The 17,753-nt window shown below is 42.2% G+C and overlaps 1 protein-coding gene across 7 annotated transcripts in view; it reads right to left on the bottom strand.

The window, feature by feature from the left end:
• Nucleotides 1-326: 326 nt before the first annotated feature.
• Nucleotides 327-17,753, bottom strand: part of cacna1ha (calcium channel, voltage-dependent, T type, alpha 1H subunit a) — a 158,886-nt gene continuing 141,459 nt past the window's right edge. For 5 of the 7 annotated variants that reach the window (XM_074655233.1, XM_074655232.1, XM_074655237.1 and 2 more), the window contains exons 32-38: nt 16,045-16,123; nt 10,819-10,940; nt 9,663-9,821; nt 9,300-9,440; nt 8,912-9,080; nt 6,260-6,417; nt 327-6,174 (exon numbers count right to left, since the gene is read on the bottom strand). In XM_074655233.1, the coding sequence (XP_074511334.1) occupies nt 4,792-6,174; nt 6,260-6,417; nt 8,912-9,080; nt 9,300-9,440; nt 9,663-9,821; nt 10,819-10,940; nt 16,045-16,123 (2,211 nt within the window). In that variant the 3' untranslated portion in view covers nt 327-4,791. Of the gene's footprint in view, nt 6,175-6,259; nt 6,418-8,602; nt 8,618-8,911; nt 9,081-9,299; nt 9,441-9,662; nt 9,822-10,818; nt 10,941-16,044; nt 16,124-17,753 lie in introns of those variants that run through there. The other 2 variants (XM_074655235.1, XM_074655238.1) reach the window with 2 other exon arrangements.

Below are 17,753 nucleotides of genomic sequence, written 5' to 3'. Positions count from 1 at the left end.
TCGGACGTCATCAATGACGTAACTGGTCTAAAACGATACAAGCCTCGATACGTGCATCGCGGAAAACTTCCTGGATTACTCGACACACGCTCCGAAGCCTCGGCACAGCACCTAACATCTCTACTTTTAAGGTTTATGCCGTTTTTTTCTTACACATGTAGCATGGTGACACTGTAAATAAAACACCTTTTTTTTTCATAACTGGACAAAGTTTCCCGAGTCTGCCATCTACACCTTCCAAGCCACTTTGTTCAGGCTTCCTAACAGTCCCATTTATCCATTAATGTGTAATTTAAAACCAACATAAGAAATAAAACAGACATGTGTGAGGAATAAAAAAATCTTGTATTTTTTAATTGACAGGGAAACATCCTTCAGGACAACGGTTGGTCATCACACAATAATCAGCAACGATACAATGTAGAGAGTCCGACTGTGTGTCGAGCCTTTAAACACCTCCCTTCTCCCTCTGTCTCAGGGAATAACGGAGGGCTTATTATTGCAGACACTTGGCTCTCCTCTGACAGATATAGAACACACCTCCTCCCCTCCTTGTAAGGCTTGGGGGGTTTGGGGGTGGGGGGTGTCTGGGCTAATCACCGAAGGGTTATAAAAAAAGAAAGAAAGAAAGAAAACACAAGGCTTCTGATTCGTCAAAGTCAAGTTCTATCACAGTTTGAACTTTCTGGAATCTGTTGTCATGGCGACACGAGCGTGATCAGCTTCACTGCGATGCCGGACCAGCTCAGCGTCAACCAACACAACTGTTACAGAGCATCAGGGCTGAGGCTACTCCTACATAAAATATACATCAGTTAATTAGTTTCACCGTCAACAGAGTTCTAGCATGTTTCAGGAGGAAAAGTGAAAAAAAGGCTCACCTCAACATTAAATAACGTCGGTTCTGAACAAAATCGAACCAACTAGGTTTCCATTTCTCTCTATAAAACTGTATAAAGAGGAGCTCTGTCCTCATACAGTAAATAACCACCCAGTATTGCATTGGACAATAAAGAATAGGGTCATTTAATCAGTATTTTATCAGATACCAATTAGTCAGAGCCCAGTGCAATTAGGTAGTCAATCTACAAATGGAAACATCTGAAAATGCAAATATCAAAATCTCTAAAACATCCAGATGATTCTTTCCCAAAAGAGTTTTTTTTCTTAAATCAGAACATGCAATAGTCAAAACTGTTTCCTCAAAAACAGGATTTAAATACTGAGATCCAAAGATCTGTAAATCGTAAGAACAATTATGCAGTCACTCTACCAAACTGTGTCGATTAATATGGCGATATGCTGTAGTATCGGGGTCGTCTGCACTAAGAGTGAGACGGAAAGAGGCTGTCTAAGGTCAGACTACTTAAAACCTCCCGTTGCTGACAATCTGTGCAGGAAGAGGACATGAAACAGGACAAAGCGGTTGCACAATAACAGCGTGTTCGAGACCATACTGTATTCAAATTACTTTAAACCAACTGTGCCATGTACAGGAGGGAGGACGACGTCTCAGAATCCGACATCAGATGTGCTTCTGCGTGTCAGAACCGGAAGAAGAGTGCTATCAAAAGATGAACGAGCTGCGTTCATCAGCAGCAACATTTTAAAACTTTCATGAACTTTTCATTCTGTCTTTGCGCCACGCCAACCTTATTATTATTTATTAACTCACAGCAGCAGCTCAATGTGGCTCTATCCACGGATGACAACCAATCACGGGGCTGCGCTGTGGTACATAAAGGTCAAAGGTGTTGACCCGGGGCAAACTGAAGCTCATCTCACTAGTTTGCCCTCTACATGCATGCTGCTCGGGAGATTTAAAGATGATGAGAGGGTTGACGGAGAATGAGGATCTGATGCTTCTTTTCATCACTGACACTGAAGGGTTTCTGCAGGTATTGGCAAACTCTTACAGCCTCTTAATGCTAGTTTTAGCGTGTTGTAAGGACAATTTTGTTTCTGAAAAAATTTCATAAAAAGGATCTGTCCTCTGTGATTTTTTTTTAATTATTATTTTGAATTTAAAGAGGACCTATTATGCTCATTTTCATACTTGTATTTTAAGTTTCTACTAGAACATGTTTACATGCTTGAATGTTCAAAAAACACGCTTTACTTTTCTCATACCGGCTGTGCTGCGGCACCTCTTTTCACCCTCTGTCTGATATGCTCTGTTTGAGCTCCTGCCCCCCCCCTCCCGAAAAGCCCAGTCTGCTCTGATTGTTCAGCTGACCCAGTCTATTGTGATTGGTCAACCGAACCAAACTCTTCGGACTCCGCTCCAGCGCCGATCTAACTAGTTTTGTTCGAGGGCGTGCCAAACTTGCCGCTAGACAGGCATTATGCAAATGTGTTACTCGGTGACATCACCACGTTACGGAAGAAAAGACTTAAAGCGAGGCGTTTCAGGCAGTTCAGGAGCAGTGTTTCTGTGGGCGAGAGTAACTCTCTTTGGACCTGGACTTTGCAGACCTTTTACATTAACAAAAAACTATACAACAAATTAAAGGAAAGGGAAAAAAGATACAAAAGCATAATAGGTCCCCTTTAATGCTCATAAAAATATCTGATATATGAATAAAATTCAAGGCTTTACTTGTTGTCGAACTGGTTTCATACTATTTCAGAGTTTTTACCGACCTCCAGAGACCCTTTGTCATTCAGTTAATCAATGACCAACACGTCTATCAAGATGAATGCAATGTCAGTATATGAAATATTGGGTCTGTGGTGATTATGGTGCAGCATCAAAGCACTTTGGTTTCAACTCAGATCACTGAGGAGTTGTGCATGTTACATGCTGATCAGAAAAAGAAATAAAGACGCCGACCCAGCCAGCTGCCTTTAAAAGAGGAACCAGTAGTACCTATGTAGCTTACAAGCATGCTTCTTGTGTACCTGTGCCTAACCAGACCGTGCACAAAACAGAATCAAATACATATTGTGCTGTGTCAGAATAAAGGTATGGCTTGGTAAGAAAACATTCACTCACTAGAAGCTTGTCATTCACACCCGCATGATTCCATCAGGTTAATTCGACATAACTGATATGTAGCTAACAAATACGGTTATGTCATCTAATGCTGATCTAATGTTACAGGGGGAAATTCAATTGAGGGGTGATAAATGGGTTATTGAGTCCTCAGCAGAGATGCATGTCACTCTTCTTCTTCTTTTAGAGAAATCTACAGTACCTAACACTGCTTCCAGCCACACCCATAGTACCTTTATAGTAGCATGAACACTAGAGATAGAAACACTCTCCATCATCTTATAAAAATGGGTTTATATCATCATATATAGTAGTTCTACAGTATGTACGAACACAAGAGTGTAGTTGTTTTAATGTGTGGATGTTACTATATTTTCCACAAGTATATATTATTATTGCACTCTGGCTACACATATTTAGTAAGTTAGTTAGTTTGGTTGTCTTTAGATGTACAGAAACACTAAGTGGTGTCAGAGCTGATCCAGCCTGAAAACAGCTGCAGAAGGGGGGCTCAGAGATGGCGTCTTTCCACGAGGATAATACTGGATTTTGTCCATATTGTGTAAATTCCCATCAGTCAGCAGAACCGCAGAGATATTAAGCTGCCTGCTATAGTTGTAAATGTATAATTTAGATGGACAAATACATAAATTGAAGTGTATATTTTGTAATAATAGCCACATTGCAAAACATCTTAAAATGAATTTGGCTTGCATCACTGAGCCCGCTTCTTAAGACTGTTATTTTAGACACCAAATACATAGAAATCTGAGACAAAGCTACAGAAACACATCACATCCCTGTTCTCTTCTTTCCTCTTTTTCAAAATAGAAAAATAAAATCCCCACTCCTCAACCTCATCTATAGCCTGTCGAGTGGAGGGCCCATCTACCTCGCTGCTCTCTCTCTCTCCGGTATTTTGAAAAGAAACATACATTCACAAGAGGACAACAGAGGATAAAACAAGCAACTTGAAATTCAAATTTGTGTGCAAAAAACATGTTTAGATCTCTATAAAAATATGTGCATATGGATAGAGCTATTTTTAAATCTCACCAAATACAGTATTTTCCTTTATTTACACTGCACAGATACACAAATAAACATACACTACAGCTCTGCCCTGCTTCCCCTCTCTGTCGTCGCAGGCGTTAAGAATAAACATGGCCGACTTCCATGACAACAGATTTTGACAATACTCGCACATAGGAAAACGCAGACACGCTCACTCACACGCGCACGCACACTTCTGCTCGGATCAATGTGATCGAGGAGCAGCGGAGGGGCAAGCAGAACTTCTGTAGAAAACCTGAAGTTGCATATCCCACAATTCCCCCCCCCCCCAACGCTCGCATTTCACAAACCGCTTCCTTGGAAAAGGTCAGAGGTTAGTCAGCCAGACGCTGCTTCCTGATTGGCTCGCGTGGGTGGGGGACAGTGTGTCAAAAAAAAAACTTTGGCTACGGAGTTTAGGTGGCTTTAGTCCTGGTGTGTTTTTAGTATTAGTCCCAAACACACCATGTACAGTGGGTCCTGTTTGACCGGTACAGCCGCAGTGGTTCAGGAAAATGGATCCACTGTCTTGTTATTCTAGGGCGGGACTGTACCAGCGTCTCTCTGGAAAGGATAATTCATCTCTTTTCAGTATCCATTTAAACAAAAACATCTCCCAGAAACTTCTTTCTCTTCGTTTTCTCCCCAGCACCAATCTCTGCTGAGGTCAGCCGAGGCCCTTCGACTCCGAATTCAGAGATTTAGGACCAATTAAATCACTTCCTGAAGGCAATGCCCGATGTTCACTGGGCGGTCCTCCGATTCTTTGCACTGAACGCCGCACCGCTTCCCAGTCTGTTGTCGAAAGGGGAAGAGCAGGTGGCCGTGTCGGCATCTGATAGGCCGGGTGACAGGCCGCTCATGTATCTGGACTGCGGTTGGTCGAAGGTGAACTGGGGGAGGGGGATGTAGTCCCCTGTGAGCGAGGGGTGCCTCGCGGCGGGGGAGAGGGAGCGCGTCTGCGAGAAAGGCATCGGGACGAGAGGCGCGTGAGGCTGGATGAAGATGTTCGGGCTGATCGGGATGTGCGGGAGCGTGGGCGTGGATGGAGTGTGTGTCGGAGTAGACGCCCGCGAGAGCGTCAGCGCGCGTGTCGGCGAGTGTGCTTGCAGCGGTACGTGGATGGGTGTGAGCGGCGTGTGCATCGGGGAGTGCGTGCGCATCTCCGTGTTGACGTCTTGCGTGTTTGTGTGCGGGGTCAAGTCGTAGGACGGCGTCCTGCGTCTCAGCAGCATGCTGCAGTCGGCCAGTTTTGGGGGTGATGCGATTTGGTGGTGCTCCCTCTCACAGGGCGGGTGGATGGATATACATGGAGGACTCATCTTCTTCTTTCTGTGGCCGCCCCCGACCGACTGCACCCTCACGGGAAACGCCTGACCGCCTTTTTCCGACCGGTGGGCCTCGCGTGTGGAGTGTTGGTCGTCACCGGGGATGACAAACTGCGGGAGGCAGACCTCGATGGAGTGGCGCCGATGGTCGTCGGGGTAACAAGCAGACAATGACGACGGCTTGTCCTGGAAGGCCTGGTTGTCGGCGCCTGAACCCTTCTGAAGGTCCGTCAATCCCGCTGCGAGCAGACTGAGCGTGCTCCTGGAGGTGGAGGGCGGTAGCGGGGGAGGCAGAGGGGAGGAGTTGGAGTTGTGCGGGCTGGTGTAGGGGGAGAGGGAGTGGCTGCGGCCGACCTTCCCTCTGCTCTCCTGCCCTCCCCCCTCCTCGTCTCTCCACCTGTGGCGGGCCGAACTGGTGATGTGATACACCTCCTCGTCCGCCGGGTCGCTGAGGGAGACGGCGGAGGGCGGTCTGGGTCGCCGTAGGCTGGGAGGGCGCAGGGGTAGACGGGGGGAGGGAGGCGGAGGGGGAAGGAGCGAGGGGGAAGATGGCGGAGGAGAGAGGGGAGAGGGGGAGGACAGTAGAGGATGCAGATGAGAGGGAGAGGGAGGAGGGAGTGGGAAGGCTGAAGGCGAGCAGGGTGGGAGAGAGAGGGCTGAGGGGGAGGAGGGCGGAGGAGGGGGAGGCAGGGGAGACAGGGTGGGGGTGTGAGGAGAGAGAGGAGGAAGGTGGATGGGGTGGGGCCTCTCCTGTTGCTCACAACTGTGGGACTCCACAGAATCCAATTTAACTGCCACCTGCAACAGTAAAACACACACTCATCAATAAATCTACACGGACGCTAACATTGTATTGTTTGTCTGCTGAAACAGGGTCTCTCACCTGTCTGCGCAGGGCCCGAGGGGAGGGGCTGGGCGTGGGCGGGGCGATGCGGGGCAGGGTGAGGGTGGGAGGTGACCGAGGGTGAACGGGGGAAACGTCCGGCACCTGCAGCAGCGCGCAACCGTCACCCGGCTGAGAGTGGACTGACGTCACTGAGCCTGGAGGTACAAATGTAAAAGTGTTTGAATCACACGTGTTATAATACAATCACACGTGCACACTCTCAATGCAAAACACATGCATCGCTGCAAGAAGACACATGCGTTTTTGCCCATATACAAACACATACTATTTCCTATTGGGCAATTTTAAAATGATTATATTTGAGTGATGATTACAAAAAGTATGATATCACTAACACTTTATTTTGATAGGATATGTGGGCAGCAAGAAGATTTTTTAAAATTGCTTCAAATACTGCTGTCAAAATAAAGTGTTTTCTGAATGAAAAAATCCTCATACATTAAGTTGCTCATCCAAACAGAAATGTTATCAGTAAAGTAGCAGCAGTGAGCTGATTACAGATGTAGAGTAATATTCTGCATTAGACCCTGGTTAGATTGACAGCTCCATGTGAGTGTGTATTTAGATAGTCACACAATCATATAGCATTCTAATGTGTCCGTAGTGGACAACTCTAAATATAAGTGTGATTGCAAAATGATAATTTGAGATCAATAATAATAATAACAATAACTGCTGTGAGATAATGTAACCAGGGTCTTAGGCATTCTGCACGCACAGGTCCAGTACACCTGTGAGTTCAGATGTAATCACAGTAAAAACAGGTTAAAAACATTGCGGCAAAATCAGAGTTCTTTCAGGCCAAGCTGTAAAGCCACTTGATTATAAAACTACCAGAATGTAATCTTAAATCTCGTAAAAAAGAACAAAAGATAAAGCACCACAGCTGTGATGTTTTTTGTTTTTTTAACACACATAGTTTTGTGACTTTGCAGCTTGGCAGTCAAGTTAACCGTCATTCCCGTCGAGTATTCAGCCATTCCGCAGCTGAGCAGATGAGCCCGTGTGAAATGTTGCAGAGATTCACATTGTGTCGGCTCATCCACTACAGTCAGTACCTTGGGACAGAGCTGGGCCTGTCCACAGCCTGGCCACAACATGCCATTAGAATCTGACTGCAGATAAAACAGTGCTCGTCAGTGGTTAGAGTTTACAAAGGGCCACTGTTGACCGTTGTTAAATGTACAACATACATTGTTAAATGCATGTATTAAACATAAAATGATTGATTTATAAGTAGTCACCCTTTGACTATGACATACTTATATCCTCACTTGTTGCATAATAAGTTAAATGTAAATAATTCAAGATGTAACAACTGATTTTAGGTTAAATAAGTGTGTATCTGGAAGGTCCAATTGACGTTTATCTGTTAATACTTTTACAGAAAAGTACAGCATGAAAACAAAGGAACAATGCAAACCAAACAATGACAAGCTTATTTACCAATGCGGTAAAAAGATACAAGAAACTTTCCAATCTGTCGGATTGACTCTTCGTGTGACAAACTGTCCTACTGCAGTTCTGGACCAAGTTCGCTCTTTGTAATTCCTCCCACTTGATAAGCACTCCTTCAGCCTCCCCGGCTCTCTGCCAGAGAGCTGCACCTGTCTCTGTCTCATCTTAAATCTGTGTCTCTGCTAAAGTTTCTTTTTCAGGTTTCTGTCCAAATTCTAAGCTACATTTGTACACATATCTATCTACTGCACTGGATAGTCAAATGTGAGAACCTTGTCATATCAACAAAGGTGGAAAAAATATATATTTTGTTAGCATTCAACATGTAGCTCTTAAACGCTCAAGACTCGTGGAATATATTGTAGTTGAATGCCAGCGAAATAGTCATTTTCAAACCATGCATGGTATACTTAACTGTGCTTTGAACCCTTGATTAAAATAATTAGCATCCTAATTAGCATCCTAAAGAGGGGATTTGTGGACTTGACTGATTGGTTGGCGTTGGTGTACTGCGGTGGACCGACAACTTGCGATACCATTTTCATATCTGTCAATCTGTGCATTATGTTTTGATTATTGTGTGTAACAGCTGTTTTCCCCTGGGGAAAAAAAGAAGTGGCAGTGATCAAAAATGATCTAAATATTCTGGATTGGGGCTTTAAAAGCACTGGAAACCTCGAGTCTCTTAACACACATTTGTATCGCATGACTTAAGAACTACGGGGAGACCCAAGACTCCATACAAACCAAAGCCAGCTGTGGCTATAGTTTAGTTAGTTAGTTGGTTAGTTTAGTTAATCTTTCATTTCTGTGTCATGCCAGACATCTGATCCATCACACATGGAATTACAGGACACCCACTATTTCACAAAACATCTTCCGGTAACACATATACAAAAAGAAAAAAGAAAAAAGAAAAAAAAAGATTACCACATTATAAAGTATTTCCATATTCTTTGAAATAACATATTTGTAAGCATTGATTTTAGTTTGGTGCTACAAACATACATGCATCATAAGTACAATCTTAGACTATGTGAAGTTTATTGAATATCATTAACATCTGTGTCTGAACAACATCAGTTCAGGCTGTCTAATATGAAGAAAAGATGCTGGTTTCATGTCTGATCCTGAACAGATTAAATAATTCTTCCCTCTGAGATAAGTTACCTGAATGCTGGTGCTGGGGGCTGAGCTCTACCTCCTCCAGAGGGTAGGGGGCGCTGGCGGGCCGCACAGGTCGGAACATGTAGCTGTCGTTAGGCAGAGAGTGCATCCTGGATACGGACATCTTCCTTAACGACAGCAGGTCCTGGTCCACGTACTGCACCTCTTCCTCCTGTGGGGGGAGACAGAGACCACAGAGTCAAAACACTGACTGTCTTTGTGCAGTAATGCTGCTTATTGCAACTGTTTTACAATGAATGGGTTAGATGAAAGGACACATTCAACACATGCAGGCGATGCTACTTTATTTCATTACAACCGTAATAACACATCTGGTGTAGTTTCAGGGTTAGTCAAGTTTCCTGAGTGAGTGAGGTAAAGTCCTCCCTACCTGTCCAGGTGAATGTGGACACGGCCCGACATAGGTTCCTCCCACTGAACTGTTGTTGGAAGTTGTGCTTAGTTTGCGTTCCCTCTCCATCGCCATTTCCAAGGCGATCTCTGCGTCCATCTCTGCGTCCTCTTTAGCCTCCTGCAAAAGTAAGATGTACAGTAAATGTTGACAGCCATCAATAAAAGTGTCAAAATGGTAATGAGACTAACTAATACATGAATGTCCTCAAATGTACGTTGTGTACACTATACCTTTGGCTATCTATATTATATATATACAGTATTTGTTCACACAGGTACACATTTACTAGATGTGTCACTATACTGTCTTTCTTAGTCTCAGCCTCTCTAGATACTGTACCTTGTTACTTTCCTCTAGATGTTTCATCAAAACAGCCACGACCACGTTGACCAGCACAAACTGGGCCATGAGCACGAACGTGACAAAGTAAATCGGAGAGACCAAAGGCAGGTAGGAGAGACAGTGGCGGTCGTCTTGATGACACTCCCTTAACGTGTCCTTAAAAGACACAGAGAAAGATGCAGAGAGAGAGAGAGAGAGATGACAGAGAGTTAAGAATCACACACATCACCAGTTATTACAGCTGGATATGCACAATGGAACAACTGTCTGTCCAATACACCAGAGGCTATATCATGAAAAGCTTTGAAATCGGTTTGGTTATATGATATGGAGGCCTCATTTAGGACTTAGGACATTTGGAGGAATCTAAGGACAACGGGAGTGATGTAGGGCAGCGGAGCATGTGTTGAAATTGCAGCTGCTGTTACTTTCTTGCTGCTGTAGTCAGCATGTGTGGAACTGACCTATATACCCCAACAGTTGTCGCGGGGGTATAATAAAATACTACATAATAGTATATATGAATGTGTAAAAAAAAAAAAGGAAGAATGTAAAAATAAGTGGAAGAATGAGAGGTTAAGGAGATGCCTTTTTTAGCGACAGGTATAAAGTATGCAGTATAAAGTGCATGGCACGGACTGGTGAGTTGTGACTGCCCTCTACTGGAAATTAAGAGGAGTGTGATTGGATTGCATCAATATCCACTTCACATTACTGGCTGATTGACACATATTCTGAAAAGATTCTATCCTCAAATGATATAACTCCACAGAAATTCAACATTAGGTCATGAAAAATTAACAAAAGTATGCTCATGTTATTAATAATAGCCAGACAAGAAAACATTATTGTCAATATTACCCTTGTTCATTATGAGTTGGCCTGTTTAAATATATTTTTGATGATTATATAATTGTATCATTATATAATTTTTTTTAATAAAGCAAAACTCAAGATGTGAAAGTTTTGACATTGCTCGGCTCTAAGCCACTTTATTATTTCATAATTGGTTTTGGAGGTCATTGCTCTGTCTGCTGTTATGGGATAATCTAGTCATCATTTTCTGTGTGAGTGCAAGTGTGTGTAAGTGTGTGTGTGTGTGTGTGTGTGTGTGTGTGAGTGTGTGTGTGTGTGTGTGTGTATGTGTTCGTACTTTCATAATCCCATTCCAGTTATCTCCAGTGGACACTCGAAACAGAGTGAGGAAGGCCATCCCAAAGTTCTCAAAGGTGGCGTGACGACTCAGACCCTCACATGGGTTGTTGTCATTGCACTCTGGTCAACACACAGACATGGACAGACATTAAAATTACGTCGCACGACAGAGACAACAGAAACAACAGTGAGCATAAATGATCATATAAGTGCTCTATTCAGAGAGTCCTGATGCTTTTAGTCAGCGGTGATGACTGAACACATAAAACAGCTGCTAAGCAGCGTGTCTCTATGGACGTGGCAGAGGAGAGGAGGACAAAGTCTCCATCGGTCTCAGGGTCAATCTGACAGAAAGCCCTCAGGAGCCTGTTTACAGAATCAAAACAGCCACCAGAAGAGATCTTCCTTTGTTTGGAGCCTCAGGTCACATTAGCAGGAAGCTGGAGAGACACGAAACAGTCCTGAGAGTATTGTGCACCGTGTTTCTTATTCTAAGGTTCAACCAGCAGGAGAAAAGAGAGGAGAGGTGTTCACAGTGTGTAGCTCAGAGGAACTGAAGATGTTACCTTTCCATCTTAATAAATGGAATCAAACTTTACTCATGAAGATCTTTTCATGCAAGACCAGTGTTGCCATGTCCGCGCTTTTCCCGCGGAATTGGGCGACTTTTGAAGTGTTACACTGGTTAGGTAAACCTATTTTGCATGCAAATTACATGAATAATAGCTCACGTATTAGAGTTAGGGCTGTCAATTGATTAAAATTTAATTATTCACACATTTGTTATCTGTTCAAAATGTACCTTAAAGGGAGATTTGTCAAGTATTTAATACTAATAAATCAACAACACAAAACAATGACAAATATTGTCCAGAAACCCTCACAGGAACTGCATTTAGCATACAAAATATCAACAAATCAAATCAACATTTATTTGCCCATAGCCCTTTACAATAACCAAAAGGTATCCAAAGTGCTTCACATTAACATAAAAAAATAACAGGAATAAAAACATAACATCGTAAAATCATAAAAAGGTACATAAAAAGCACAGGGAAAATGTCACAGTGCTACTAGGTATTAAAAGCAAATCTAAATAAAAAAGTATTGAGCTTAGATTTAAAAAGTACTAGGTCAGTGACAGTGCGTATATCAGGGGGTAACTTGTTCCATAGTTTAGGAGCAGCGACAACAAAAGCACCATCACCCCAGAGCTTATACCTCGACCTCGGGACTTCTAAAAAAAGTTGACCCAATGACCGCAGAGCCCTGTTATGCTCACGGAGAGTTAAAATCTCGGACAAATAAGGCGGGGCGAGGCCGTTAATGGCTTTAAAATCAAACATCAAGAGCTAAAAATCGATTCTAAAGTGAACTGGAAGCCAATGGAGCGAGTAAAGTAGAGGGGTAATGTGTTCTCATCTGGAAGTGTTAGTTAAAAGGCGAGCAGCAGCATTTTGCACAAGTTGGAGGCGCGCATGGGAAGACTGGTTGAGACCAACATACAGTGCATTACAATAGTCAAGTCTCGAGCTAATAAAGGCGTGAATTGCCTTCTCAAGATCGTGCCGATTGAGGAAGGGCAAAGCCAAAGAAGACAAAGCTGGAAAAAGCTCATTTGAACAACAGAGTTAATCTGTTTATCAGATTTCAAACAGCTGTCAAATGTCACCCCCAGATTTTTTATAGTTGGTTTGAAATAAGAAGCCAGAGCACCAAAGCCTGAGACTGCAAAATTAGTCATGCATGAAGTACCAAACATAATGCATTCAGTTTTACCTTCATTTAAATGAAGGACATTTTGTGACAGCCACTGCTTTATGTCAATAATACAGTTCAACAGACAGTTCAGTGCATCACTTCCATTAGGCTTCATAGGTAGATAGATACAAAATATGCTGCAATCAGAATATGGCAAACTGCAGCCCAACAGAGAACAACAGCTGTCAGTGTGTCAGTGTGCTGACTTGACTATGACTTGCCCCAAACTGCATGTGATTATCATAAAGTGGGCATGTCTGTAAAGGGGAGACTCGTGGGTACCCATAGAACCCATTTTCACCCCTTTGAAAATGGCCATGACAGTTTTCCTCGCCAAAGTTTAGGCAAGTTTGGAGCGTTATTTAACATCCGTCGCGACAAGCTAGTGTGACATGGTTGGTACCAATGGGTTCCTTAGGTTTTCTAATTTCATATGATGCCAGTATCTTCACTTCTAGCTTTAAAACTGAGACCGCTACGACCTCCGAAAGAACGATCGCGTTGATGCGTTAAAGAAATTAGTGGCATTAAAACAAAAATTGCGTAAACGCGTTATTATCGTGTTAACTTTGACAGCCCTGATTAGAGTTAAACAGATGTGAATTAACAGGATAAAGGTGCACCAGTTGAAATAAGGTAAACAAAAAAGCATAGGCCTAACCTATTTACACATCTATTTATAATAAGTAGGCAATATGATTAAAACATAGTGAAGCAACATGATGAGATGTTTTAATTGAAATAAGGTATTGCATTAACTACAGTAAATGAATATGAAGTTGAAAAAAAGCACATTCAAGTTGTCCAGCCAGGGAGGAAGAGGGAGAAAGGGAGGAGAAAGTGAAAAGACAAAGCAACAGGTTAGTTTGTGCGTCAGTGAATCCACAGAGCTATATTTTATTTATGATATATCTAATTACACAAGGCCATTTTAGCACCTAGGTTACAGAACTGTTTATGGAAACAGCTTAATGCTGGCACACTAAACATTTATGGTGTTACTTTGTAGATATTAAAATACATTTGGCAATGATAGCGATGCTGTTGGACTTTATCAGCTGTGTATATGGTTTGGCAGGGGCCTATTTAGAGATCTGGTATTGGGCTGGTTTTATTGGCCATTTTGTTAGTTTTGTCACACAGACCTGGCAACCCTGTGCAAGACTGAAATACACAAACAAAGAGACAAAACAATAATACCATCATAGGTTTTTATAAAATTTAAAAAAGGCCACAGATGGCCAATGCAAAGCTAAAATTTATGTGTTATCCGGGAAGCAGAAATAACGTATTCTCTCCGAGCCTGAGTCATGGTCCAGTGGCAACGAGGACGGAGATCCATCTGGGCATTAGGTTCCGAGAGATCAGTACTTTGATTCAGATTCAAATTGAAATCTACTCAACACCAGCTATCGGCACCGAAGCTTGAATCCAAAGCTGTGAGTATTAACATTCCCCCCTCGTATTTCCCTTCCCTATGACCTTAGCTCTTATCTGCTGAGCCTTCTGCAGACACCGCGGTCACAGAGTCGTGTCTGAGGTCTCCCAAAAGAACTTCACATCTTTACAATGTCTTTGCTCCTGCCTGAGGGCGAAACATTCCATGAGCCAATTAAGCTCGGTGGCCAGTTATTTCACAACACCGTGTGGAGTCGAAGCAGGATAACATGTTACCAAAATACTGAAGTACACAAGCATACTAACCTCTAAAAAGCTCATAAAGGTGGAGCCCATAACTACTTTCTTGCTTTGTATTCGCTGTCAGCTTACACGTAATCACAGCCCTCCGATGGCAAAAGTGAAATTATTGAAAATGTTACATGGGAAATATAAAAAGCAGGAAAGACATGTGTTTTCAGAGTTGTTTAAAATAAAATAGGTCATCAGGGTGAACTTCCAGAGACCTTTTGTAGTGTAAAAATGTCTAAGATTCGGTCGCAATAACCACAATATTGCCATACCGTGCTATTGACAAGCCAACCGCAAGCAACGGCAAGCAACTGCCACAACCGCTATGTTCACGTTTTTTTTCTTTTTTAATTCTTTGCAATGGGAGCGCCGCATATTTACAATAATGGGCATGTATTCTTCGCTGAGCGCAGCCGAGAGTTGAAAAAATGTTCAACTTTGGGTAAAATGCTGCAGTCGTCACTTTCACTTTTTACCCAGCCATCCAATCACAATGGAGGAGGGGCGGGACAAATACCACAAAGACCAACCGTCACATCCTAACGTGTAGCTACAAGTGCTGAACAAAAACAACAATGGAGGAGAAACTAATACACATCCTATCTCTCTCTTTACGTGTTTCAGTCTTCCCTTCATCCAGAGCAAGTACTCTATTGTGTGCCGACATTTTTATTTCTGCGGATATTCCGTATCAGAGCAACCAGACGCAACCAAAGCGTCTCAGCTGAAAAAAACTCTGTGTCTCATTACCCTTCTGTGTTCTGCATTAAACAATAAGCATTAAACAGGTATTTAAATAGTTTTAAAAGTGTCATCTTTGTCATTCAAAAAGCAACAATATACTTAGTAATAATAAAGCTTATTTATATAACACGAACATCAGGATGAATGAAGTAATTAAAAAAAAAAAGGCAATAATATCACATATCGTGCTGTTTAGTCAATCACTATCACCGCAGGGGAATCCTTCACTGTGACACCCTTAAGATGAGGTGAGGAGGCAGAGAAGAAAGGCTCAACATACTGTAATCTGCAGTGATGAGTGGGCAAAAATTGGTTCAACACAATATGACGTTGTATGCACAATATAAAGTAATAGTGCCCTGATCCTGTACTGGAATATGTTCCACCAAACTGCTGCAAACGCTTGTACCAAAATATAATTCACACCCTCAGCTTTGAAAGCCCTGAAACGGGATTTAAAGTGAGGCACAGTAGGGGAAAAGAAGGCGTTCGGCACATCCAAAAGCTTTTGTCAGCAGCTTGACAAAAGCAAAAAATCACGGCAACAAACGGAGAGAGGTTTTCTTTTGACTCTACGAAACTGGGAAACAGGCATCCTTTCGTTTTGCGTCGAGCGGAAGCATAATAACATTTCACAGAGAGCAACCTCTTCATCACCAAGTTGTTTTCATTTTGTCCTCCCAGATGCCTGCTTGGCTAATCCTCTTCCCTCACACATTGTTGCGCTCTCAGAGAAAATGAGTTGGATGGAGACGGCCTATTGAGGAGGCGACATGTAAATAAATGTGATCATGCAAATGTGATCTTTTCTTGTTAGAAGCCGGTCTCTGATGTGGGAGCGGTGGAGAGAAAGAGAGACAGATGGGGTGTAGAGAGTGAGGATGCAACAGAGACAGCTCAGGCGGGGAAATGCGCTCCAAGTCGTGACTGTGGTAGTAATGACTGGATTCAAAAACCCTTTGCTGCTGAAGCTTGAAAACCGTGTTGTATGCGTGTGTGTGTGTTTTTTTTTGACAGTAGTGTGACTGACCCAGTTTGCCGAAGAGCTCCACTCCCAGCGCAGCGTAGATGAAGAAGAGCAGCATGAAGAGGAGGCCCAGATTTCCCACCTGGAAGCAATACGCATGTTAGATCCACCCTGTGCGCACCAAACCCCAGTGTAAATACTGCTCGTTTAAATCAGCAGGGAATAGATTTATATCATTGTATTTATTCCGTTCTAACCGTGCATTATGAATGGAAATAACATATTTACAAAAATGTCTTGCACTGAAGTCGACTTTTTGCGTTCATGCTGACACACATTAGGGTGCGTTGTGCACTCAAACACACATCAAATAATGTAAAAACACTGATTGGTTGATTCAGCAGAGCATCGGATTTCCATCTGACTTGTTTTTTTCAGTCTTTAGCAAACAGCAAGTGATTGCAATGTAAAAGTTGTTTGTTTTCACAGTTTCCGGATGAGCAGAGCAAAGTCACAGCAATCAAACAAGAATAAATGATAAAAAGTAATGTTTCATGCAAGTTTACACATTCAAATTGCTCCTATTCAAACTTGTGATTGTACATTGCTCACACTGAGGGTTATGGGGCAATTATTTGCTGGCTGACAGGTGTACTCAAAGCTTTAACGCATTTGTGCATCACATTAGTGAGGTAGAGAAAACAGGGCATGGATTCATTTACATGCTACTTGAATTCAGTTTTATTTTCCACACAGGATGATTACAACATACACTAAAAATTCTTAAAATTAACAGGCAGACATGTGTTCTATGGAGGACAGAAACCTGACAAAATAATAATAAAAAAAGGAATAAATAAATGACTCAACAAATAAATAAATATGCCATTTAATGTACCAATGTATGAATGTACCAATAATAATACAAATAAATTTAGGCATTCATTTATTGATAAAATGGAACATAAATTTATATTTGTTTTAATTTGCTTCTTTATTTATTCACCTTTGTATTATTTCCCTTATCTACTCTTCTATTTAATTTTCCTTTTAATTAATTCATTAATTTGTAATATATTTTATTAAATTTCAATTTTTCATTATTCAATTTATGTATTTATTTATCGACATGTATTTTTAATATTATTTTTTTTACATTTAATGGCATATTTATTTATCGCGTTTTGGCAGGGTTTGTCCTCTATAGTATTCTGTGTTTTTGCCAATGAGAAAGCTTTTTCTATCAAAACTCTGAGCTGAGTTATTGGCCGCAGTTCCGTACACTAAGAAATATGATGGTGAACCTGGAGTGCTATAAAAACAGTCATCATGGAGGATTTTTGGGCAAACCCTGTGAACTTTATGCACTTCCTGTGACTACATCTGCATTATACCCTCACAAGGTCCCCAGCATGTTGTCGTTTATCCACTTCCTTAAAAGTCTCTTGAGCACTCTGTGCCCTGATGGTTATATCTGAACACTTGACATTTAGAAAATAGCAGAACAATGGGGTCTGTCACTGCATGTGCATCATCATCTTTGGTGCAGCTGCTCTTTGCCTCTAAAAGAACTGTGCCAGGCAGCAGGAGAGAGAGAGACCTGAGATACTCCCACAACATCCTTTAAAAGGAGCGTTTTGACAGAAAACGCCCACCGAGTAACATCAGGGGGGGACGGCTGTACAGTCTGACTCCAAAAGTTGTTTTTTAAATGACAGCTTAGCTCAACTATACAGGTCTAATGCATGCAAAAATACCATATGAAATGATTT

This window comes from Sebastes fasciatus, chromosome 13 (assembly GCF_043250625.1).
Source record: "Sebastes fasciatus isolate fSebFas1 chromosome 13, fSebFas1.pri, whole genome shotgun sequence".
In the NCBI taxonomy this organism is placed as follows: domain Eukaryota; kingdom Metazoa; phylum Chordata; class Actinopteri; order Perciformes; family Sebastidae; genus Sebastes; species Sebastes fasciatus.
This window is presented reverse-complemented; position numbering and strand designations above follow the sequence as displayed.